Genomic DNA, 25,266 nt, shown 5'->3' with positions numbered 1-25,266 from the left:
CGTGTTTGAAACCTGGCCTTGCTCAGTGAGTTGGGAATCCAGCACTGCAGTGAGCTGTGGTGTAGGTCACAGATGCAGCTCAGATCCTGCATTGCTGTGGCATAGTCCAGCAGCTGTAGTTCCAATTCAACCCATAGCCTGGGAACTTCCATATGCCATGGGTGCAGTCCTAAAAAACAAAAAAATTAAATTAAATTTTTTTAAAAAGCAAAAGACAATGCCAGATTTTAAATCAGGCCAGGGAGTTCCCGTCGTAGCTCAGTGGTTAACGAATCCGACTAGGAATCATGAGGTTGTGGGTTCGATTCCTGCCCTTGCTCACTGGGTTAAGGACCCGGCTTTGCCCTGAGCTGTGGTGCAGATTGCAGATGCAGCTCGAATCCTGCGCTGGTATATCTGTGGCGTAGGCCGGTGGCTACAGCTCTGATTAAACCCCTAGCCTGGGAACCTCCATGTGCCTCAAGAGCGGCCCAATGGCAAAAAGACAAAAAAAATAAATTAAATTAAATTAAATTAATAAATAAATCAGGCCATAAAATAAGATGCAATTGTGTTGTCCTAGATTGGGTACTAGTTTGGACAACTCAATGTAAAATTCCTTTTGGGAATAATTTTAAAAATTCAAATATAAGCTGGATAATTTATGAAGTAAAAATTTGCTGAAATAAGTATAGATTGTTGACCTAAGAAAACAGGAGTCTGATAGTATGTACAATACAATTTTGGTTAAAAAAATGCAGAGTTCCCATCATGGCTCAGTGGTAACAAACCCAACTAGTATCCACGAGGACACAGGTGTGATCCCTGGCCTTGCTCAGTTGGTTAAGGATCCAGCATTGCCTTGAGCTGTGGTGTAGGTCACAGAAGTGGCTGGGACCCCGCATGGCTGAGGCTGTGGTGTAGGCCAGCAGATGTAGTTCTGATTAGACCCCTAGCCTGAGAACATCAATATGCCATGGATGTGGCCCTAAAAAAATAAATAAATAAATAAATTTAAATTAAAAAAAATTTTTTTAAAAAGCATGTATGGAGTTCCTGCTGTGGCACGGTGGGTTAAGGATCTGGCCTCATCTCTGAGGCAGCATGGGTTTGATCCCTGGCCTGGCACAGTGGGTTAAGGATCCAGCATGGCTGCAACTGTGGTGTAGGTTGCAGCCATGGCTTAGATTCAATCCCTGGCCCTGGAACTTCCATATACCAAAGGCATGGTCAAAAAAGAGAAAAAAATGCATGTGTGCACATGTACACAAAGAAAAGATCCACAAGAATATACACAAAGTTTAAGTACTGTGAAGTATTTAACTAGTAATCTATAGACGGTGAAATTGTGATTTTTAAATTATTTTTGCTTGTCTGTATTTTCTCTTTTTTTTTTTCTTTGCTTTTTAGGGCCACACCCGCAGCATATGGAGGTTCCCAGGCTAGGGGTTGAATTGGAGCTACAGCTGCCGACCTACACCACAGCCACAGCAACTCGGGATCCGAGCCTCGTCTTCGACCTAAACCACAGCTCTTGGCAACACCAGATCCTTAAATCACTGAGTGAAGCCAGGGATCGACTACACAACCTTATGGTTCCTAGTTGGATTTGTTTCCACTGCACTACGATGGTAACTCCCCTTGCATTTTCCAATTTTCTTATAAGGCACATGTGCTGCTTCTGTTAATATTTTTAATCAACTAAATAAGAAATTAAACTGCAATTAAACATATCTTTTGCTATACACTCAAGAGCTTCCTAGTAATCAGAACTCTAACAGAAAATGAAATAGATTATGAAAATGAAATAGAATAAAGGTCAGCAAACTACAGCCTACAGGTCAAACCTGGCCCACCACTTGTTTTTGTATAGTACATGAGCTAAGAATTTTAATTTTTAATTTTTTACATATTTACTTCTTATATTTAATAATGATTAAAAACAATAAGAGAATAATCTGTCACACATAGAAATGTTAAAAATCCAGGAAGTTCCTGTCATGACACAGTGGAAACGAATCTGACTAGGAACCGTGAGGTTGCGGGTTCGACCCTTGGCCTCACTCAGTGGGTTAAGGATCCGGGGTTACCGTGAACTGTGATGTAGGTTGCAGATGCGGCTCGGATCATGTGTTGCTATGGCTCTGGCATAGGCTGGCAGCCATAGCTCCAATTCGACCCCTAGCCTAGGAACCTCCATATGGCCCTAAAAAGACAAAAAAGACCGTCCCAAAAAAAGTTATAAATTCAGATTTCAGTGTCAATAAATAAAGTTTTATTGGAGCACAGCCATGTTCTGGTATTGTCCCTGGCTGCTTTTGCACTATAATGGCACATATTACAAAGGCAGAGTTGATTGAGTAGTTGTTATTATAAACCATATCTCACCTTTATAGAAAGTCTGCTAACCCCTAAAATAGCATAAAAACATTAGGACCATGGTAAATTCAAAAAAATGAATTAAAATCTAAAAAAGAACTAGACTCACACTACTAACTAGGAAAATGCAAATAAAAATCAGATACATTTTTGTATCAAACACTGATATACTATATGGGCAAAAGAGAAAGCTCATACTCAGATTAGAATATGTACTGACACCACTACACTGTGGGGGCTTTGGTAATATCCAGCCAGACAAGGCTATGCATATCCTATGACACAGTAATTTCACTCCTAGGTATATCCCACTGGAAAATTCTCACACAAGGAGACACAAGATGCACTGTAGTGCAACAGCACATGGAGGAGTTAATATATGCAATCAACTTTACATATATTAACTCCTTCAGGCACTGTTATAATTAAAGAAAAAAACTTTTAAGTGTTCCTATAAAATTTTACGTCTTGAAATAAGGTATGAAGCAAATATGACATAATGGCTAACATTTGGTAACTCACTTGGCATTCTCTTCAGCATCTAAAAGAGCTTGTGCCAAATCCCTGTGGGCCTTCTCTGCTTCCTTTGTTAATTTCACATCATGTGCCCGAACCAGACACAGCTCCCTGAAATAAAGCAAACAAATTTTACATTCATAATCGAAGACTTTAAAAAAGTTTCTAAAAAATAAAAGGAGTTACCATCGTGGTGCAGTGGTTAACGAATCCGACTAGGAACCATGAGGTTGCAGGTTTGATCGATACCTGGCCTTGCTCAGTGGATTAAGGATCCGGCGTTGCCAGGAGCTGTGGTGTAGGTCGCAGACGAGGTTCGGATCCCACATTGCTGTGGCTCTGGTATAGACTAGCAGCTACAGCTCCGATTGGACCCCTAACCTGGGAACCTCCATATGCCGCGGGAACGGCCCAAGAAATGGCAAAAAGACTAATAATAATAATAATAATAGTAATAATAAAAAATAAAAAAGTTTCTACCCAGGAAATCAGATTTATATACAGGAATCTTCTTAGTAATCACGTTTAGATCTCTGCCAAGTTTTTCAACCTTACAAACCAAACTGAAATCTAGTGTTCATTCAGATGGACTCTTAACCAGGTTTGGCAATGGAATAAGACTGGCTAGGAACAGGCAGAAAGAGGATCTGGAGGATTCTCTAGAGTGGACTGAAGGCAGATGCTCGTAGGCAAAGCCTTAAGGCCCCTCTACCCTGCCCTCTGACACAGCCTATCTTCTTCATTCTTGCCACTGTATCTTGCCACAAGGTTAGATGATCACTAAACGTGACTGCTATTTAGTGCTTATTCTCTTTGGGATTTGAACCTCAACAGCCATAATCACAGTACTGCTCTGTAAACCAGATTAAGATAAACTTCGCTATCCTGGCAGGAAGAACAAGAGACTTTTCCCTTTCAAATACACACAGAACTCTAGTTTTGTGTGGACCTGCACAACCCATGTCTCCACATCTCTATTCAGGCCTTTCTGTTCTCTTGCTAAACATGAAAAGAGAATGAGAAAGTCCTGACATTTGACCATTCTACTTTCCCTGAATATTTTTTTAATCTCTTTAGAAGAGCTTTGATACAGAGTTCCCATTGTAGCTCCGAGGGTTACGAACCTGAACAATATCCAGGACAATAGGGTTCGATCCCTGACCTCACTCACTGGGTTAAGGATCAGGCACGGCTGTGAGCTGCGGTGTAGGTCGCAGATGCAGCTCGGATCTTGCGTTGCTGTGGCTGTGGTTTAGGCCTGGAGCTCCATTTTGAGCCCTGGTCTGGGAACTTCCTATGCAGCAGGTGCAGCCATAAAAAGCAAGAAAAAAAAAAAAAAAAAAAGACCTTTGATAAGCACAGTTTTTACCTGGTCAGTTCCTCAATAACATTCTTAAAATTGTACAATTCTTCTAAAATGCGCTGGTCCATCATTCGCTGAGTTACCATGTCTTTGTAGAAGTCAATCATCTGCCGGGCGATTTGGTCGAGCATTTGCACATACCGCTCTCTGCGTGAGAAAGAAGGAAAACAAGGTGTCACGCAGAAGAAAAGGAAAAGGGAGCCAGAAAATACATGAGAAAGTACTGTTAGGGAAAAAATGAATAGACACTCACAAAAGATATGTGGGAAAAAACAAGGCTGAAAAAGAAAAGGATCCAGGCTGTGAATTCCTGCCATGTTCATACAAGAGAATGAACTGTGGAGAACTTGAACTAGTCATGATTATCTGGAATATAATGTCTGAGGTGTAAAACAAAATAAGGACTTTTTTTATTTCTTCTTCTAAATTATAAACTCTAAGAAAATATAAACTATATCATATATTTATACATTTAAGACCATCTAACAGAGTGCCTTGAACATAGTGGAATTTTTATAAATGGTATTTTTGTTTTGTTTTGTTTTGTTTTTTCTAGGGCCGCACCTGCAGCATATGGAGGTTCCCAGGCTATGGGTCCAATCGGAGCTGTAGCCGCCGGCCTACACCACAGCCATAGCAACGCCAGATCCGAGCTGCATCTGCGACCTACACCACAGCTCACAGCAAGGCTGGATCCCTAATCCACTGCACAAGGCCAGGGATTGAACCCACAATCCCATGGTTCCCAGTCAGATTCGTTAACCACTGAGCCATGACGGGAATGCCTATAAATAGTATTTTTTATAAATAAATTCATGTATAAAATCATTTTTCTCAAATTGACCAAAATGTAAAAAGAGACCAACTATTTAAAAATAAACAATAAACAAAGCCTCGGAGTTCCTGTTATGGTGCAGCAGAAACAAATACAATTAGCATCCATGAGGACTTGGGTTCAATCCCTGGCCTCACTCAGCAGGTCAGCGGTCTGGCATGGCTGTGGCTGTGGTGTATGCCAGCAGCTGCAGCTACAATTCGAGCTGGGAACTTCCATATGCCACAGGTACGGCCATTAAAAAAATAAATAAATAAATAAATAAATAAATAAATAAATAAATAAATGAGAAGGAAAGAACGGACTTATTCTGAGGATTTTTAGAGTATAAAATTAAGATTAGCTAGTAAAAGTTATAGGAAAGTAGATATTATGCTTATATAAAAAATGGTGTTTAGGAGTTCTCCTGTGGAACAGCAAGTTAAGGATTTGGCATTGTCACTGCACATCTTGGGTCACTGATGTGGAGCAGTTTCAATCTATGGCCCAGGAACTTCCACATGCCATAGGCATGCCCCCTCCAAAAAAAAAAACGAAGGTGCTTAAACTTTTTATTATGTGAAATTTGATACACAAAGTAACCGGGGCAACATAAATGAGAAATCACTGATGGAATGACTATCAGGGAATACTGTAATTTTTATTGAGATTTATAATTTATATGCCATAAAATTTACCCTTTTAAAGTGTATAATGAAGTATTTAGTACATTTACAAAGTTGTGCAACATTCAGCATTATCTAATTCTGGAGTATTTTTATCATCGCAAAACACTTTTTTTTTTTTTTGGCTGCACCTGCAGCATACAGCAATTCCTGGGCCAGGGATCAAACTGTGCTACAGCTATAACCAAAGCCACTGCAGCTGTAACGTCAGATCCTTAACTCTCTGAGCAGGAAGGAACTCCCTCAAAACACCTCTCCAGTCTTTCTCTCAGTTCCTATAACTGCTCATCTACTTTCTGTCTAGATTTGCCTCTTTGGACATTTCATATACATGGAATCATATAAGAAGTGATCTTTTGTGAGTAGCGTCTTTCACTTAGCATAATGTTTTCAAGGTTCTCCCATGAAACATCACATATCACAGTACTTCACTCCTTTTCATGGTCGAAATAAGCATTTGTCAAAACCCAGAGAACTGTATAACACAAGAATAAATCTTAATGTAAACTATGAACTTAAATAATCATATTGATATATTGGTTCATTAATTATAACAAAGGTACCACATTAACACAGGTGTTAATAATAAGGGAAACTATACATGGAGAGAGGGGTGTATACGGAAACTCTATATCATCTGTTCAATTCTTCTGTAGATCTAAAACTATTCTTAAAATGAAACTTTCATTTTTCAAAAGAAAGTCATGTGAGCACATTTTTTAAAAAATGAATAGGGAGTTCCCATCGTGGAACAGGGGAAACAAATCCGGCTAGGAACCATGAGGTTGCGGGTTCGATCCCTGGCCTCGCTCAGTGGGTTAAGGATCCGGCATTGCCATGAGCTGTGGTGTAGGTCGCAGATGCGGCTCGCATCCCGCGTTGCTGTGGCTCTGGTGTAGGCCGGTGGCTACAGCTGCGATTAGACCCCTAGCTTGGGAACCTCCATATGCCTTGGGAGCGGCCCTAGAAAAGACAAAAAATTAAATACAATTTTAAAAAATTAAAAAAATGAATAGGCCAGTAACAAACTGGGAGAAAATACTAAATGCAGTTGACCCTTGAACACCTTAGGGGTTGGGGTGCCCACCCTTGCACAGTCAAAAATTCGTGAACTGTCATCCCTTGGTATCTGTTGGATATTGGTTCTAGGACCCACTATGACGCCAAAATCCAAGGATGCTCGAATGCCCTCTGTATCCAAGGTTCCAAATCCATGGATTCAATAAACCGTGGAACATGTAGTACTGTATTTACTGGAGAAAAAAAAATCCATGTGTAAGTGGGCCCATACAGTTCAAACGTGTGTTATTCAAGGGTCAACTGTATATGTATTTTTAAATACATTAATATTTACACTAAATGTAAACATAAAATTATATATATAAAGAACTCCTGAACTCAATAATAAAAAGACAACCCAGAATAAATAAGCAATGAGGTCCTACTGTAGAGCACAGGGAACTATATCCAATCTCTTAGGAGAGAATACGATGGAAGATAGTATGAGAATAAGAATGTGCATATATGTATGACGGGGTCACTCTGCTGTACAGCAGAAACTGGCATAAACACTGAAAATCAACTCTACTTTAATAAAAAAAATTCAAAAAAGCACCTCAATTTAAAATTAGGCAAAAATTTGAACAGATATTTCAGAAAAATAACAAATGGTCAATAAGCTCACAAAAGAGTGCTCAACATCAAGAGGTGATAGGGAAATGTAAGTTAAAACCATAACAACACTCTTACACACCCACCAGAAGGGCCCAAATTAAAAAGAATTAAATAATCAAATGCTGGCAGAAACTTAGAGCAATCAGAACTCTCATACACTGCAAGTAGGAGTAAATAATGATACGAACACTTTGGGGAAAAGTATGACAATTTCTTCTAACAATAAACTTAAACCTACTTTATGACATACTGTATAATATGGGAAATATAGCCAATATTTTATAATAACTACAAATGGAAAATAACCTTGTAAAGTTTTATAAAAATAAGTTTTTTTTTTTTCATTTTAAAAAAACCCTTACTTTACAAACTAGCAATCCCATTCCTAGGTATTTACCCAAGAAATGAAAACACATTTACATAAAAAGATTCCTAAAAGAATGTTCACAGTAGCTTTATTTATTTATTTATTAGGCTGCGCTTACAGCATGTGGAAGTTCCTGGGCCAGGGAGCAAACCATGCCACAGCAGCAACCTGGGCCTCTGCAGGGACAACGCTGGATCCTTAACCCACTGAGCCACAAGAGAACTCCTCACAGTAGCTTTATTGACAACAGCCCCAAACTGGAAACAATCGAGTATCCACCATAGGAAAACAGATAAGCTGTTTTTTTGTTCCATTCACACCATGGAATAATATTCAGCAACAAAAGGGAACAAACCACCTATATATGCAACAATGTGGATGAATCTCAAAAACATGCTACATGAAAGAAGCCTTACATAAAATAGTACATGTGATTTCTCATACTACTCATCAAAAAGTAGTACGATCCCATGTGTATGAAGTTCCTAAGTGGGTGAAACTGGTCTAAGACGCAAAGACGTCAGAAATTCTGGAGAAGCACGGATGGGAATTTACAGGGAAAGAACATTAGTGAATTTTGTGGGGTGATGGTCAATACCCTATATCTTGATATGGTTTGGGGTTATTTAAGTGTATGGATCTGTCAAAAGTCAACAAACACAGACAAGATTTGTTCATTTTATTACATGTTAAATTTACACTAAAAAGGAAAAAAGGAGTTCCTGTCGTGGCACAGCGGAAACAAATCTGACTAGGAACCATGAGGTTGAGGGTTCAATCCCTGGCCTTGCTTGGTGGGTTAAGGATCTGGCGTTGCCGTGAGCTGTGGTGTAGGTCAGCAGCTGTAGCTCCGATTCAGCCCCTACCCTGGGAACCTCCATATGCCATGGGTGTGGCCCTAAAAAGCAAAAAAAAAAAAAAAAAAAAAAAAAAGGAACTCTGGTTAATATATACATGCTGAGGTATTTGAGGGAAATACACTGATGTCTGCATTTTACTTTGAAGTTCGTGACATTGGTGGATGAACAGAAGATGGCTATATGGACAGACAAGCAATAAAGCAAGTAGAGTATAAAGTTAATGGCAGAACCTAGGAGTTCCCGTCGTGGCGCAGTGGTTAATGAATCCAACTAGGAACCATGAGGTTGCGGGTTCTATCCCTGGCCTTGCTCAGTGGGTTAAGGATCTGGCAATGCCATGAGCTGTGGTGTAGTCACAGATGTGGCTCGGATCCTGCGTTGCTGTGGCTCTGGCATAGGCCGGCGGCTACAGCTCTGATTCGACCCCTAGCCTGGGAACCTCCATATGCCGCAGGAGCGGCCCTAGCAAAGGCAAAAAGACAAAAAATAAATAAATAAAATAAAATAAAAATAAAGTAAATGGCAGAATCTAGATATAGGTGTGCTCACAGTAAAATTCTTTCAATGTTTATGTAGGTATTTGGAAATTCTCATAATAAAATATTGGGAAAAATTAAAATAACAACTGAAAGAAAGTTAGCTGCCTGCACCCAAAGATATTTATAGCGTCAACCAAAAAGAATTACTGCAATAGCCCTATTTCTGTGCAATGTGAAAGTCTTATTCAGCTCATACTCAATCTGGCAGTTATTCGCCTCCTTATAAAAAAATGGTTATTATGAACCTCTGTTTCATTTGAAATCCTCCTTCTAGAGCAACAGGCCTCAGAGACAGTTGCTTGAAAAGCAGAGACACGCTAAGCTGATCCAAAAGCACTCAATGAGACAGCGCAGAAAACTAGTGTGACAAGCAAACACAGGGGAGACTAGGAGCTGATAGTTATTTCCAGGACATGCACAGTGTTACCGTTTTACTGGGGAGGTCTGTTAGATCCTCTCAACAATCTTGTGAAGCAGGGAGGACTCTGTAAGAAGGCTCAGGTCTCCTTCTTCTTCATTGAAGGCAGACCCTGGGCCTTCAAAAGAGCTGCTCCCAGGAGTTCTCGTCATGGCTCAGTGGTTAACGAATTTGACTAGGAACCATGGGGTTGCGGGTTCGATCCCTGGCCTTGCTCAGTGGGTTAAGGATCCAGCATTGCCGTGAGCTGTGGTGTAGGTTGCAAATGTATCTCGGATCCCGTGTTGCTGTGCCTCTGCAATAGGCTGGCAGCTACAGCTCCGATTCGATCCCTAGCCTGGGAACCTCCATATGATGCAAGAAATGGCAAAAAGACAAAAAAATAAAAAAATAAAAAGCTCCTCCCACAATGAAATGCTGGACACTAGATTATTCTCAACCTACTGAGTATTTCACCATTTTATAAGCACATCATGAGTGTTTGCAGCAACCACCATGAAACCTCATTGCTGCCCCCCCACCCCCTACTTTGTATTCTTTTTTTTTTTTTTTTTTTTGTCTTTTTGCTATTTCTTGGGCCGCTCCCTCGGCATATGGAGGTTCCCAGGCTAGGGGTCCAATCGGAGCTATAGCCACCGGCCTATGCCAGAGCCACAGCAACTCGGGATCTGAGCCGCGTCTGCAACCTACACCACAGCTCACGGCAACACCGGATCCTTAACCCACTGAGCAAGGTGTATTCTTAACTCCAACTTTTTCTCATCCTAAATCCTTTGCTTTGAAGCCCTGTTTTGATCCTACCTCTAACACTTGGAAGTTAGTGTTTTTGTCTGCCTGGGGTCTGGCTCAATTTTTCTTAAAGGATTTTGGCTTTTATTTTCCTGCCTATCTCTTTCTGCCTAGACTTCTTGGAATAGGGCTTCACCTTATTTTGGCCCCTGGAAACCAAAGGCTGAAAGCAACTGGAAGAGTCCCATTCACACCTACTCCTCATAAAAGGAAGGTCTGGATACACAGTTAGTCATTTCATTCCTTCGCAATGATTCCTCATCTGTCCCTCCTGGCTTTGTTCTCAGATTGACAACTCAGTGTTCAATTGTCTCTATCTTCATCCTACTTTGGTATTCTGTAGCTCTGGATGCTGTTCCAACAACTCACTCCTTCGTATCTAATCATGACCAGTCTCTTGGTTTGCTTTGCTCCTGGTTTCTCAGCACTGTCAGATATCGGAACTCTGTTTCCATAAATCAGACAGTGAGAAAATAGAGCAAATTTACACTATTAATTTCCATTCAGGACAAAAGACATTCAGAGAGATCTAATGATTTGCTTATGGTTCCATAGCAAATAAGCTGCAGATGTATAATTTGAACTCCGTATTTTAATTCCACCATTCCTTTCAGCTTTTTGGAAAGTACCGTAGTCATAAGAAGAAGAATTATAGTAATTAATAATAGAATTTACATCATCATCTAAAATCATCATATGCCTTGAGCACCTACTTCTGTGCTCTCATTTAAACCTCAGCACAATTCTATGAAGTATCTTAACGCCTGACACAGAGTACACACTCAATATCATTGACTGACAAATGGACAAATAAATGAAAATTTTCACAGTCGCTATTATCTTCATTTACAGATAAGAAAACCAAGGTATAGATTTTTTTCCAAGGTCACACACCTAGATAATGATTTAAAACCACACTGGTGTGTCTCCAGAATCTACACTTATTCCATTTTTTCACACAGCACTTGACTTCCAATCGTAAAAGAATATGGTGTCAAACATCTGACTAGAAATCACCTTAAGGAAGTTTTCAACAAATATATTTTTATTATAGAATATATAATAGAAATGCACTTAGGGCCCTTATTAACAACAGAATAGAGAAGCGTACTTTTGTGATTTTCTTAACAGCAGATATAAAAAAAATTCTAATATAAAATTCTTAAGGATTTTCAATAGGAAAAGTGATTCACCGGTTTAAGTAAAACCTTGGCATGTGATTTCAGAATTGGTTGGTTACAGTGGACCCTAAGGTAGGCCAACTGTTGAACCTATTTAAGAATAATGCTACATGGAGCTCCCATCGTGCCACAGTGGAAACGAATTCCACTAGGTACCATGAGATTGTGGGTTCGATCACTGGCCTCGCTCAGTGGGTTAAGGATCCGGTGTTGTCGTGAGCTGTGGTGTCACAGACATGGCTCAGATCCCGTGTTGCTGTGCTGTGGCGACAGCTCCAATTAGACCCCTAGCCTGGGAACCTCCATATGCCGTGAGCACGGCCCTAAAAAAAGCAAAAAAATAAAAAATCAAATAAATTTTAAAAACTTAAAAAAAAAGAATTATGCTACAAAACAGGCTGATAAATCTAATAGCCATTTATGTACAGAAATAGCATAAGTGAGTATTAAAGCAGTCATAAAGGGTTTTGTTTCCTATGAAAGTAAGATGTATCACTATTTTGCAATAAATTATATTCTGTTGTAAAAAAAAATTCATTAGGAAACTAGGATACTCCAAAAACAGCTCTCACCTGATTTTGGACAGTAGTTCTCCTCTATCTGCACAGTCCACACTGACTTGTCGAATAAGTTCATGAAATACTGTATTGTAAATGGTCTGCTCCTTTTTCAATATGTGAAGAAGCTTGTGCATCTGGTAAAAGATGAGTAAGATAACTAGTATTTATTATAGTCTTGTCAGTAGAAAAAAATCTTAGGAGGTAAGCACTCTGAATGTGAATAAGGTTTAGATACCACTTTGTTCACTTACATTTTCCTTTGTAAATATATATAAAAATGAAACTTTTTTAAAAAAAAATCTATGTCTAAGAGTTCCTGCTGTGGTGCAGTGAGTTAAGAATCTGACTGCTGCAACTCAGGTCATTGCAGAGTCGTGGGTTCAAACCCCAGCCCAGCATAATGTGTTAAAGGATCTGGCATTGCCCCAGCTGTGACACAGTTCGCAAATGCAGCTCAGATTCAATCACTGGCCTGGGAACTTCCATACGCTGCTCCTGCTGCCATAAAAATTATTTTACATTTGAAAAAAAAGGAGTTCCCGTCATGGCTCAGTGGTTAATGAATCCGACTAGGAACCATGAGGTTGAGGGTTCTATCCCTGGCCTTGCTCAGTGGGTTAAGGATCCGGCAATGCCATGAGCTGTGGTGTAGTCACAGATGTGGCTCGGATCCTGCGTTGCTGTGGCTCTGGCATAGGCTGGTGCCTACGGCTCCAATTAGACCCCTAGCCTGGGAACCTCCATATGCCAAGAGAGTGGCCCTAGCAAATGCAAAAAGACAAAAAAAAAAAAAAATGGGGAAAAAGAAAAGCTATGTTAAAGCATGCCCCTCTTTATATGAAGCACTGAGAAAGTCACAATATCACTGCTATGTTATACTTGTCAAAAGTACAAAACCTGAATTGAATCATAAGACAAACCAAGGTTGAGGAACTTTCTACAGATGTCGAGGTCAAGAAAAACAAAGAACCATTTCAGATTACAGTTGTCTAAAGGAACATGACAACTAAAAGTACTGTGTGACCCTAGGATCCCCAAATAGAGGGAAACATGGCCATAAAGCCACTAGAAGGACAAATGATAAAATTTGGAATTTGAATATGAATTGTATTGGATAATAGTATCATAGCAATGTTAAATTTCCTGATTTGGATAACTGCATTATGGATAACTGTATTATATAAGAGAATGTCCTTATTCATAGGAAATACACCCTGAAATATTTGGTGGTAAAGAGGCATGAGGTTACCAGTTTACTATAAAATATGGTTCAGAAAAAAACCATATACGTAGAGATGCACAGAGAAGGAGAGAGAATGATAAAGTGAACAGGGCATAATGTAAACAATTAGTGAATTTATGTAAAGGTTACATAGGAGCACCTTATATTGAACTTGCCTATAAGTTCCAAATTCTATAAAAATAAGAATTTACAAAACAAAAGAGAAACAGCCCCATGAAGAAAAAATCTATATCTATGTAAGACTAAAAGAGCTCTTTCATTAGTTGCAAAATAAAAATTTTAAGTAGTAAGAAGATTTAATTGGCAGTGTTTTTCAGTGGGATATTAAATAAGAATCTTAGAATCAATGGTGCCTTCTATTTAATTAAATACAGTAATAATACTACTAACAATTAATTATACAGTGTTTACCATATGCCAAGCACTGTTACAAGCATTTTAAATTCATTATGTCATTTAATCTCCACAGCAACCCTATGAGGTAATTAATATTATCTGTAATTCATAGATGAGGAAAACAAGCGCAAATACATTTAATGAACTGCCCAAAGTCACCAGCTGATAAATGACAGCAGGGCCAGGATTCCAATCCAGACACTCCACCTCCAAAACACATACTCTTAACCACTAGTTTACACTGATCTTTGCAATTACCTTGGTTGGGCCTATATAGTCCTGATTGTCTACACCAGCCCTCTCCAGCATAGTATCCATCACGTCATTCAGCTGGACCACTTCTATTCTTTTATTAGGTTTCCTAAAAGATTGAGATGGAAGACATGTAATTAGTGTTACAATAGGTCATGTTCAAATGGCAAAATGAATATAATATGTATAAAAGAAAGTGCACATACTATGGACAAGTAATGAAATGTTAAGGCATTAGACCTGCATATACTAATCTAGCGAGATATCAATAACACAGTAAAACAAAACTCAAAGCAAAACAAAACAAGAAAAATGCAAACAGTATGATCCTTTTTTTCATGAAAAAATTAGTTTCCCCCATTAAAAAAAATTCTATACACCTACTGTGTAGGATTATAAGAACATAGAAAAATATGAAGCAATAAACACTAAACTGTTCATACTGCCTACTTCACAATAAAAAAGAAAAGGGGAGTTCCCGTCGTGGCGCAGTGGTTAACGAATCCCACTAGGAACCATGAGGTTGCGGGTTCGGTCCCTGGCCTTGCTCAGTGGGTTAACGATCTGGCGTTGCCGTGAGCTGTGGTGTAGGTTGCAGATGCGGCTCGGATCCCGCATTGCTGTGGCTCTGGCGTAGGCCGGTGGCTACAGCTCCGATTCAACCCCTAGCCTGGGAACCTCCATATGCCGCGGGAGCGGCCCAAGAAATAGCAACAACAACAACAACAACAACAAAAAGACAAAAGACAAAAAAAAAAAAAAGAAAAGGGACAAAGTAGCAATAAGAAGAAAAAAAGCCTATAGCAGGAATTGCCATTGTGGCACAGTGGAAACGAATTCAACTAGTATCCATGAGAATGTGGGTTTGATCCCTGGCCTAGCTCAGTGGGTTAAAGGTCTGGTGCTGCTGTGAGCTGTGGTGTAGGTCACAGATGCAGCTTACATCCCATGTTGCTGTGGCTATGGTGTAGGCCTGCAGCTTATAGCTCTGATTTGACCCCTAGCCTGGGAACTTTCATATGCTGCTAGTGCAGCCCTAAAAAGCAAAAAAAAAAAAAAGAAAAGCCTATAGCAAAATGGAGAAATACTAACAGTGGTTAAATGTAGAATGCAAGAGTATTCTATATATGATCCAACAATCTCACTTCTGAATATTTATCCAAAAGACCTAAAATCAGGAATGTTGAAGAGATATTAGTACTCCCATGTTCACTGAAGCACTATTCACAAGAGCCAGGATGTAGAAATAACCTAAATATCCACCGATGAATGAATGGATAAAGAGAATGTGGTATACACATACAAAGGCACTTTATTCAGCCATTAAAAAATGGAGGAAATTCTGCAATATGCAACAACATGGATACACCTGGAGGATATTATGCTAAGTGAAATAAGCCAGTGACAGAAGAACAAATACTGCTTGATTCCACTTATATGAGGAATCTAAAATAGTCAAACTCAGAGGTCCCTTCATGGCTCAGCAGTTAACGAACCCGACTAGTATCCATGAGGATGCGGGTTCCTTCTCTGGCTTCCCTCAATGGGTTAAGAAGCTGGCGTTGCCATGAGCTGCAGTGTACGTTGCAGATGCAGCTCAGATTCCTTGTTGCTGCGGCTGTGGTATAGGCTGACAGCTGCAGCTCCGACTGGACCCCTAATCTGGGAACCCCCATATGCTGTGGGTGCAGCCCTAAAAAGAAAAAAAGAAAAAAGAAAAAGAAATACGGAGTTCCTGTCATGCGCAGTAGAAACGAATCTGACTAGGAACCATGAGGTTGCGGGTTCGATCCCTGGCCTTGCTCAGTGGGTTAAGGATCTGGTGTTGCTATGAGCTGTGGTGTAGGTCGCAGACAAGGCTCGGATCCCGCATTGCTGTGGCTCTAGCGTAGGCCGGCAGCTATAGCTCTGATTCAACCCCTGGCCTGGGAACCTCCATATGCCGTGGGTGAGGCCCTAGAATAACAAAGAGACAAAAAAAAAATAAAATTAAATTTAAAAATAAAAACAAATAAAATAAAATATTCAAACTCATAGAATCAGAAAGTAGAATGGTGGTTTCAAGGAACTGGGGAGAAAAAGGAAATGGGAAATTCCTAGTCAATGGGCATAACATTTCAGTTAAGCAAAAGGGTCTACAGATCTTCTATACAACAGTGTGCCTATAATTAACAACATTGTATTACACACTTAAAAATTTGCTAAGGGAGTTCCCATCGTGGCACAGTGGTTAACGAATCCGACTAGGAACCATGAGGTTGCGGGTTCGATTCCTGACCTCGCTCAGTGGGTTAAGGATCCAGCGTTGCCGTGAGCTGTGGTGTAGGTTGCAGACGCAACCTGGATCCTCCATTGCTGTGGCTCTAGCGTAGGTCGGCAGCAACAGCTCCAATTAGACCCCAAGCCTGGGAACCTCCATATGCTGCGGGTGCGGCCCTAGAAAAGACAAAAAAAAAAAAAAAATTGCTAAGAGGGCAGATCTCGTGTTAAGTATTCTTACCACAATGAAATAAAATTTAAAAACAAAAAAACCATTTAAGACCGTTTAAGAAAGCATTTTACAGTACTTCAATATTACTACAAATTTTAAATATGTAGAAAATCAATACACAATTGGACAAATGAAAACAATGATTAGATGGTAGAATTGTGGGCATTTATTATCTTGGGTATCTGCTGTAATTTTTAATATTTTTGTGTCATAAACTACCAATAAGAAAGAAGACAGGAATTCCCTGATGGCTCAGGAGGTTAAAGATCCGGCAATGTCACTGCTGTGACATGGGTTCAATCCCTGGTCCAGGAACTTCCATGTGCCATAGCAGCCAAAAAGAAAAAAAGGAATATATATTTATATGTTATTCTTTCTAAGAAACACTTTCAAAAACAAACTGTACTTACATGGACGGGAAGAGCAATAGTCTATTTTCACTGTCTGTGAGGAGAGTAGTATATTTGCTGCAATGAGCAAGACAGGTAAATGTTACTGTAAGAAAATTATCTGGCCTGTTTATCACATAACACAACATGAAAAACTTAAGACCTCATAGAGCTGAGAACCTTGGAGGCCATCAGAAAGGCCCATCGTTTTACCCATAAGATTATAACTAAAGAGTCTTAGATATCTCCAGATACAGCTATGATACTTATCATAGTAAACATTTTTTAAAGAGCTTTGATCATACTCCTCAATATTTCACAATACAAAAGTTTCTCCGATTCATTAAAAAAAGAAAAATCAAAGGTGGAAGAGTATTGTACGAACACTGAAGCCAACAAAGTTAGGTGACTAAACAGCTTATAAAATTAATACGCAGAGATAGAAGGAGAACCCAGTTTTCCTGGCGTGCAGCATATGTATCTGTCCTCTGGAAGTATTTGTTTGTACCTAAATGGGTATCACATTGAGAACCTCATAATAATCCTTCAAATTCATTATTATTTATATACCTTTTTCTCTCCCTAGTTAAAAATAGTTCCTCTGATTCTGCCCCCTAATGGAACACAGTTGGGTATTGGGTAATAAGGTGAATTTTCAGAATTTGTATTAGTGAAAAATCTCCAGGGAATATAAAGACTCAAAATAAAGTTTCAAAAAGGAGTGTGCGTGAGCGCCTAGAAACAATAAAACCCTAGGAGCAAAGAGCACACCCAACACCCAGATCTTGGTTTCTAAGTGTCCTTGTCCACTAAGAGGAAATGGTACTCCCTTGGAGAAAGGACTCACAGCTCATTCTAGAGCGGGAGTTGGGAAATATAACATGAACCTGAAAAATCATACTGAGCCAGAAAACAAGAAAACATTCAAAGAATGATGGGGACATGCCTAAGGAAAAGAAGAGCCAGCTCAAAGGGGCTCACATTGGCAAAACCAGGAAAAACTTGAACGTCAATGATATCAAGGAATTATAACCCACAGAAAATAATAGAAATCTGTGAGTCTGTATTATAAAATGGCAACTGATAAACATTTAAGAAATGACGGAGCTAAAAAGTCATTAAAAACATCTAAAACTTGGAGTTCCTGTCATGGTTCAGTAGAAAGGAATCTGATTAGCATCCATGAGGACGCAGGTTTGATCCCTGGCCTGGCTCAGTGGGTTAAGGATCCAACATTGCTGTGAGCTGTGGTGTAGGTCACAGATGCAGCTCAATCTGGCGTTGCTCTGTCTGTGGTGTAGGCCGGAGGCTACAGCTCTAATTGGACCCCTAGGCTGGGAACCTCCAAATGCTGCAGGTGTGGCCCTAAAAGGACAAAAAAAAAAAAGATCTAAAACTAGTGGGTTGCTAGGAAATATATACTAAAGTATTTGGTGGCAAAGGGTCATGATGTCTCCAACTTACTTTTGAATAGTTTAAGCGTGTGTGTATTTGAGCAAATGAGGCAAAATGAAAACAGTGAGTCAGGATAGAGGGTATATGAGAGGCCCTTGTACTATTTATGTAACATTTTTTAGAATTTTGAAATTATATAAAAATTAAAAGCTGCCCAAAAAATGAGTTCCATTTAGTCCCTCTGGCAAAACATTGTTCTGAAATTCATGTTCAGAAAGAAATGCCATGTAACATACATGTCAGATAAAGTAAAAGCAGTGACAGTTTCTAGATATTTTACTATAAAATCTAGTCCAAAGTTCTAGTTTTGTTTTCTGGGTTTTTTGTTTTTTGTTTTTGTTTTTGGCTTTTTAGGGCCACGCCCTGGGCATATGGAAGTTCTCAGGATAGGAGTCAAACTGGAGCTGTAGCTGTTGACCTACGCCATAGCCACAGCAACACCAGATCTAAGTCGCATCTGCAACCTACACCACAGCTCAGAGCAACGCCAGATCCTTAACCCACTGAGTGAGGCCAAGGATCGAATCTTCATAGATGCTAGTCAGATTCATTTTCGCTGAGCTGCGACAGGAACTCCTAGTTTTTTAAACTAGGACACATTTAAGTGCTGTTTCAGAAAAGAAAAGCAAGGTCTCATTCTTAGTCCCATAAGTAGAAACCAAAGAAAACTGGAAATACCTAGTCTGAAGTCTAGAGCTAAGCCTTAGGGTATGCATTCTAACATTCCAGCTTAGAGGAATACTTTCCTTTATCACGGCTCAAAACCATTCCTAAAAAGGCATGGCAAGCATTCAAAACAAAGGTCTATTTTTTTTTTAATTCAAAAGTAAACAACAGGAAAAGACAGAGAACCATTTAATCGCGGAAATCCCAAACTCTTTTTTTTTCAACTGAAATATAGTTGATTGCCAATATGGTGTTAGCTTCAGGTATACAACAAAGTGAACTATATCCATTTAATTCTTTTTCAGATTCTTTTCCATTATAGGTTATTATAAGACATTGAATATAGTTTCTTGCATTATACAGGAAATCCTTGTTGTGTCAAACTTTAAGATTTTTTTCATTAGTGTTTGATACCTTTCTTAAATTGCATGAGGATGACAGGCCAAATGTTTACCCATTTCAGTGTAGATATTGCCTGGGAACATGAATGAACCGCTCAGATTTCTCTGTGTCTGGGAAATAAGAAACAGTTCAACTTCTCAGACATTCCGTATATAGCATGGTACTCACTCATCGTAACACTCCAAACCTGAAACGCCTGTGTTTGACACAATGTGAAATTCTTCAGGAATCAAAGTATCTGTTAGTTTCTTTGGCTTAGAAAGAACAATAAGAATAAAAACATTAGTCGATTAAACAAACAAAAAAAAAACTGAAGTGCACAAATTCTAATTCCTACCCTAAAGGGATACTATTTATTAAGAGATTTTGATTAGAGAAATGACAATATTCATATGGGTCATGGCAGAGAGCAGTAACTTTTAGCAGAGCGCAAATTAAAAAAATCAACCGTGGGAGTTTCCTGGTGGCCTAGCAATTAAGAATCTGGCATTGTCACTGTTGTGGCTTGAGTCAGTGCTGTGGCATGGGTTCGATCCCTGGTCCAGGAACTTCTGTATGTTGTGAGCACAACCAAAAAAAAAAAAAAAACCCACAAATTTAAGAACAGTCTTGGTTTTAGTATTAGTTACACAAAAATCTACTGACTTTAAAATTTTTTTTTTTTTTTTTTTTTTTTGTCTTTTGTCTTTTTGTTGTTGTTGTTGTTGCTATTTCTTGGGCCGCTCCCTCGGCATATGGAGGTTCCCAGGCTAGGGGTCCAATCGGAGCTGTAGCCACCGGCCTACGCCAGAGCCACAGCAACGCAGGATCCGAGCAGCGTCTGCAACCTACACCACAGCTCACGGCAACGCCAGATCGTTAACCCACTGAGCAAGGGCAGGGACCGAACCCGCAACCTCATGGTTCCTAGTGGGATTCGTTAACCACTGCGCCACGACGGGAACTCCCTGACTTTAAAATTTAATGAGAATTTAAAATTCACCTTAGCAATATGCCAAAAATAAGAATTCTACAATTTTTTGCCTTTTTTAAAACTGAAATATAATTGATTTACAATGTTGTGTTAGTTTCAAGAATTCTACAACTTAAAACTGTGGGTTTCTTTTTTAAAAAACACTGTCTCCTATACTACATTTTCTAGATTACAGTAAGTAACTGTAGTTTGGAGAATGGCTTAAAATAAGATATCTGATCTTCTCTCGCTAAATGCCCTTGTCTGGAAATACTTAGGAAGCGCTATGAAAACATAATGCAGGCCCTTATAACATGGACTTATATCTGGGGGAGATGGGTTTTTTTAAGCAGAGAGAGGATGGGGAAATAATTTGTTAAGTACTTTATTTACCTTATGAGGCACAATGACGCCATCGTGTGACTGTGACGAACGTTCCATCTGCGGGGGACAAACCGCGCTCTCCCTCGTCTCTCCTTTCACATATTTAACATCATACAGAAACGAAATATCCCTAAAAGATAAGAAAAAGATATTGACAAAATAAATTTTGTTTGGCTCCTGCATAAAAGTGGTAAGGTCCACACCCACAACCTTCTGGTGGGTAAAAAGGGACACAAGACGGGTCCCCTTACCGCATACTTTACCACGAAGGCTGAGGCATTAGACGTTTTCTCCCACATTCTTCCTCTTCTCCACCTCAAATTTCCCAGCCGCCTTTCCCTCAATGTCAGGTTCGGATGCAGTCTCTTCCTGGAATGATTTCCTCCCTTTGTCCTTGATCTCATCTTCGCCCACATCCTTGGGGGTCTCATTCCCCAATCATAATTTCTGTGTATTTCCCCCTCTCTCAGAACATTCCCCTTGGTCTATAACTCAAGTCTCTCCTTCTAAAAAATCTTCCCTTGACCACATGGTGTGGTCAAGTTACCTTGATTGATCTATGACTCACTTGCTGCGAAACATTAGACTTCTTAAAATTTCCCTGCCATCCGATTTCATCCCTATTTCTCTTGTGAAATCACACTCCAAAAAGCTGACGATGACTTCCTACAGCGAAGTCATCAGTTCTCATGGTCTACTGTTTTCTTGGAATATTTTCCAGGCTTGATCCCCTCTCTTTTTAAAAACACCCTCTTCTCCTCTATCCTCTGTGTGACTGGATTCTCCCAGTTCTTTCGTCCCAATGACTCCTTCTCGGGCACCTCTGCGACCTCCTGCCTTCTAAATGGAAATGCGCCACAACTTTCTGTCCTCATCCCTCTGTTCTTCTTTCCCTTGGCAATGCTAACAAATCTCACATTTATTACCTCTGGGTACAGCTCCATAATTCTCCTCCATTCCAACTTTTCACCCTTCGGTATTCACTAATCCTGTCAACACCACCACGCTACTCATCAAAATCTCAGCATCCATAATTGATCCCATCCTTTGTCCTCAAGATCCACCTTTCACTAACATTTATTAATTTCACAGTCACTCCTCCACCATCCCAGTGGTTAGTCCTCTTGTCTCTTGCCAATGCCAAATCGTTAGTCGAAGCTGTCATTGCTTTTTATGTGGATTCTTGTGTCTCGCTAGTATATTCTACATCCTTCTGCCAGATTTACCTGCTTATAGCAGGGGTTGTTTTCGTTTTTGTTTTTTGCTTTTTAGGGCCACACCTGAAGCATATGGAGGTTCCCAGGCTAGGGTTTAAATTGGAGCTACAGCTGCTGGCCTACGCCACAGCCACAGCAATGCCAGATCCAAGCCGAGTCTGCACCCTACACCACAACTCACAGTAATGCCAGATCTTTAACCCACTAATCGAGGCCAGGGATTGAACCTGCAACTTCTTGGTCCCTGGTCAGATTTGTTTCTGTTGCGCCACAACAGCAACTCCTCCCTATAGAAGTTTTAATCATGCCACTTACTGCACATAGTTTTCAACTCTCTCTGCCTCTCCCCCCAGCTTTAATGGGTACAGCCATTATGTAAAACAGTATGAAGGTTCCTCAAAAAAGGAAAATAAAAAATAGAACTACCACATGATCCAACAACCCCAATTCTGGATGCATATTCCAAAGAAAGGAAATCTGGATCTTGAAGAGATACTACACTTCCAAATTGCAGCATTATTGACAATAGCTAGGACATGGAAACTACCTAAACGCCCACTGACAAATAAGTGTATGAAGAAAATGTGGAATACATACTTAAACAATGCAATGTTTTTGCCTTTTCTTTTTTTTTTTTTTTTTTTTTTTGTCTTTTCACCTTTTCTAGGGCCGCTCCTACGGCATAGGAGGTTCTCAGGCTAGGGGTCTAATTGGAGCTGTTGCTGCCGGCCTAGGCCAGAGCCACAGCAACAAGGGATCCGAGCCGCATCTGCAACCTACACCACAGCTCACAGCAATGCCGGATCCTTAACCCACTGAGCAAGGCCAGGGATCGAACCCGCAACCTCATGGTTCCTAGTCAGATTTGTTAACCACTGAGCCACAATGGGAACTCCCTACAATGCAATGTTATTCAGATTTAACAAAGAAGAAAATCCTGCCATTTGTGACAACACAGATGAAAACTGGTGACCATTATGCTAAGTGAAATAAGCCAAACAGAGAAAGATAAATACTGCATGGTCTCACGCTTATGTGAGAGGAGGGAAGTAGGAGCAAAGGGTGAAACTGGGTCAAAAGTACAAAGCTTCAGGGGAGTTCCCGTCGTGGAGCAGCGGAAATGAATCCGACTAGGAACCATGAGTTTGTGGGTTCAATCCCTGGCCTCACTCAGTAGGTTAAGGATCCGGCATTGCTATGAGCTGTGGTGTAGGTCGCAGACACAGCTCAGATCCTGCATTGCTGTGGCTCCAATTAGACCCCTAGACTGGGAACCTCCATATGCCGTGGGTACAGCCCTAAAAAGACAAAAGACAAGTAAAGTTTCAGTTATGTAAAATGGAAATCCAATGTACAGCATAGTGATAATAAGTTAACAATATGCATTGTATACTTGAAATTTGCCAAGAATAAATCGTAATCTTCTCAACATACACAAATGGTAACTATATAGAGATAATGGATTCTTTTTGCTTGATTGTAGTGATCTTTTACAATGTATATACATTTATCAAAACATAAGTTGTACACCTTATATGTGTACACACACAGTTTTTATGTGTCAAAGACATGGCATAAAGTTATTTTTTTTAAGCTACTCTCAGAATCTTGGGACATCAGTTTCTACCACACCAGTAACTGCTGGAGAGGTTGGCCAATATGACTGTTTTGTTAGCTAAAAACATTGAATGCTTCATCTATATATATATACATAATCCACTTTTGTGTGTGTGTCTTTAGGGCTGCATCCTCGGGCATATGGAGGTTGCATAGGGGTCTAATCAGAGCTATAGCTACTGGCCTATGCCACGGCCACAGCAATGCCAGATCTGAGCTGTGTCTGCAATCCCTACACCACACCTCACAGCAACACCGAATCCTTAATCCACTGAGCAAGGCCAGGGATCGAACCTGTATCCTCATGATGCTAGTCAGATTCGTTTCCACTCAGCCGCAGTGGGAACTCCATAATCTACTTCTTTATAAAGGAAATATTGGTTTTGTAACTGTCATTCAAATTTTCTCAAAGAGTAATTTTAGAAGCCTTTTATATTTCTATTCTTGAATTATTGGTATCTTTATTTTTAGAGGAAATATCTTATTTGTTAGAATATAATTTTTGTCAAAAATAGACATATTTTTCATAAAACTCTCATGGTAAGTCACGTGCTTCTACTCTTCTAGAAAATATTTTTTATTGAAAAAATAAATACAAAAAAATATAAAAACAAAAAACCTGATTCTGGACTTCCCATGTGGCTCAGTGTGTTAAGGATCCAGTATTGTCAATGCAACAGGTTGTGCTATGGCAGGGTTTGTTTTTTTTTTTTTTAAGTTTTATTTTGGTTTTTAGGGCCACACCAGAGACACATGGAAGTTCTCAGGCTAGGGGTCTCAGGCTAGGGGTCCCAGGCTGCACCTGCCAGCCTATGCCACAGCCACTCAAGAAACGAGCCACATCTGTAACCTACACCGAAGCCTGCAGCAATGCTGGGTCCTTAACCCTCTGGAGTGAGACCAAGGATTGAACCCGCATCCTCATGGATACTAGTTGGGTAGTATCCATGGTGCTATCCATGCTACTTAACCAGCTGAGCCATAACGAGAACTCCAACTACTTCTTTTTTCTTTTTCAGGGGCACTTGCAGCACATGGAACTTCCCTGGCCAGGGACTGAATCTGAGCCAGATCCTTACTTAACCCACTACACCAGGCCAGGGATCAAACCCACATCTTCACAGAGATAAGCTAGATCATTAACCCACTGTGCCACAGCAGGACCTCCTACAGCTCAGGTTGATCTCTGGCCCAGGAACTTCCGCATGCCACTAGTGCAGCCAAAGGAGAAAACAAAAACAAAGAAAACAAAAACCTGATTCTTAGCCATAACATAAAAACCTGATTTTATTAGACTTTTAAGAAATCCTTGCTCTACAGTAGAAAACTGACAGAACACTGTAAACCAGCTATAATGGAAAAATAAAAATCATTAATAAAAAAATTTTAAAAAAGAAATTCTTTGATGATCATTGTACAACTATAAATGTAATAAAATTCACTGAGTTAAGGAGTGCCCATCATGGCGCAGTGGTTAACGAATCCGACTAGGAACCATGAGGTTGAGGGTTCGATCCCTGGCCTCACTCAGTAGGTTAAGGATCTGGTGTTGCCATGAGCTGTGGTGTAAGTTGCAGACAAGGCTAGGATCCCACGTTGCTGTGGCTGTGGTGTAGGCCGGCGTCTACAGCTCCGATTAGACCCCTAGCCTGGGAACCTCCATATGCCACAGGAAGC

The 25,266-nt window shown here is 40.0% G+C and overlaps 1 protein-coding gene across 8 annotated transcripts in view; it reads right to left on the bottom strand.

Annotated features, from left to right (window-relative positions):
• Positions 1-25,266, bottom strand: part of AXDND1 (axonemal dynein light chain domain containing 1) — an 89,268-nt gene that overhangs the window by 53,647 nt on the left and 10,355 nt on the right. For 5 of the 8 annotated variants that reach the window (XR_014816355.1, XM_021063737.2, XM_084977800.1 and 2 more), the window contains 7 exons: positions 20,765-20,885; positions 19,588-19,673; positions 16,918-16,974; positions 14,023-14,125; positions 12,138-12,259; positions 4,244-4,384; positions 2,881-2,985 (listed from right to left, as the gene is read on the bottom strand). Coding sequence is in view for 7 of the 8 variants with exons in the window: in XM_021063737.2 (XP_020919396.2) it covers positions 2,881-2,985; positions 4,244-4,384; positions 12,138-12,259; positions 14,023-14,125; positions 16,918-16,974; positions 19,588-19,673; positions 20,765-20,885 (735 nt within the window). In the remaining variant the exon portion in view is untranslated. Of the gene's footprint in view, positions 1-2,880; positions 2,986-4,243; positions 4,385-12,137; positions 12,260-14,022; positions 14,126-16,917; positions 16,975-19,431; positions 19,674-20,764; positions 20,886-25,266 lie in introns of all 8 variants that reach the window. The other 3 variants (XM_084977803.1, XM_084977804.1, XM_084977805.1) reach the window with 2 other exon arrangements.

This window comes from Sus scrofa, chromosome 9 (genome assembly GCF_054392235.1).
Source record: "Sus scrofa isolate SSC_HxYL_T2T_F1_AM1 chromosome 9, Sscrofa_HxYL_maternal_Yorkshire_Landrace_v2.0, whole genome shotgun sequence".
NCBI lineage: Eukaryota > Metazoa > Chordata > Mammalia > Artiodactyla > Suidae > Sus > Sus scrofa.
Note: the sequence above shows the minus strand (reverse complement) of the source record. Positions and strands in the feature narration are given on the sequence as shown.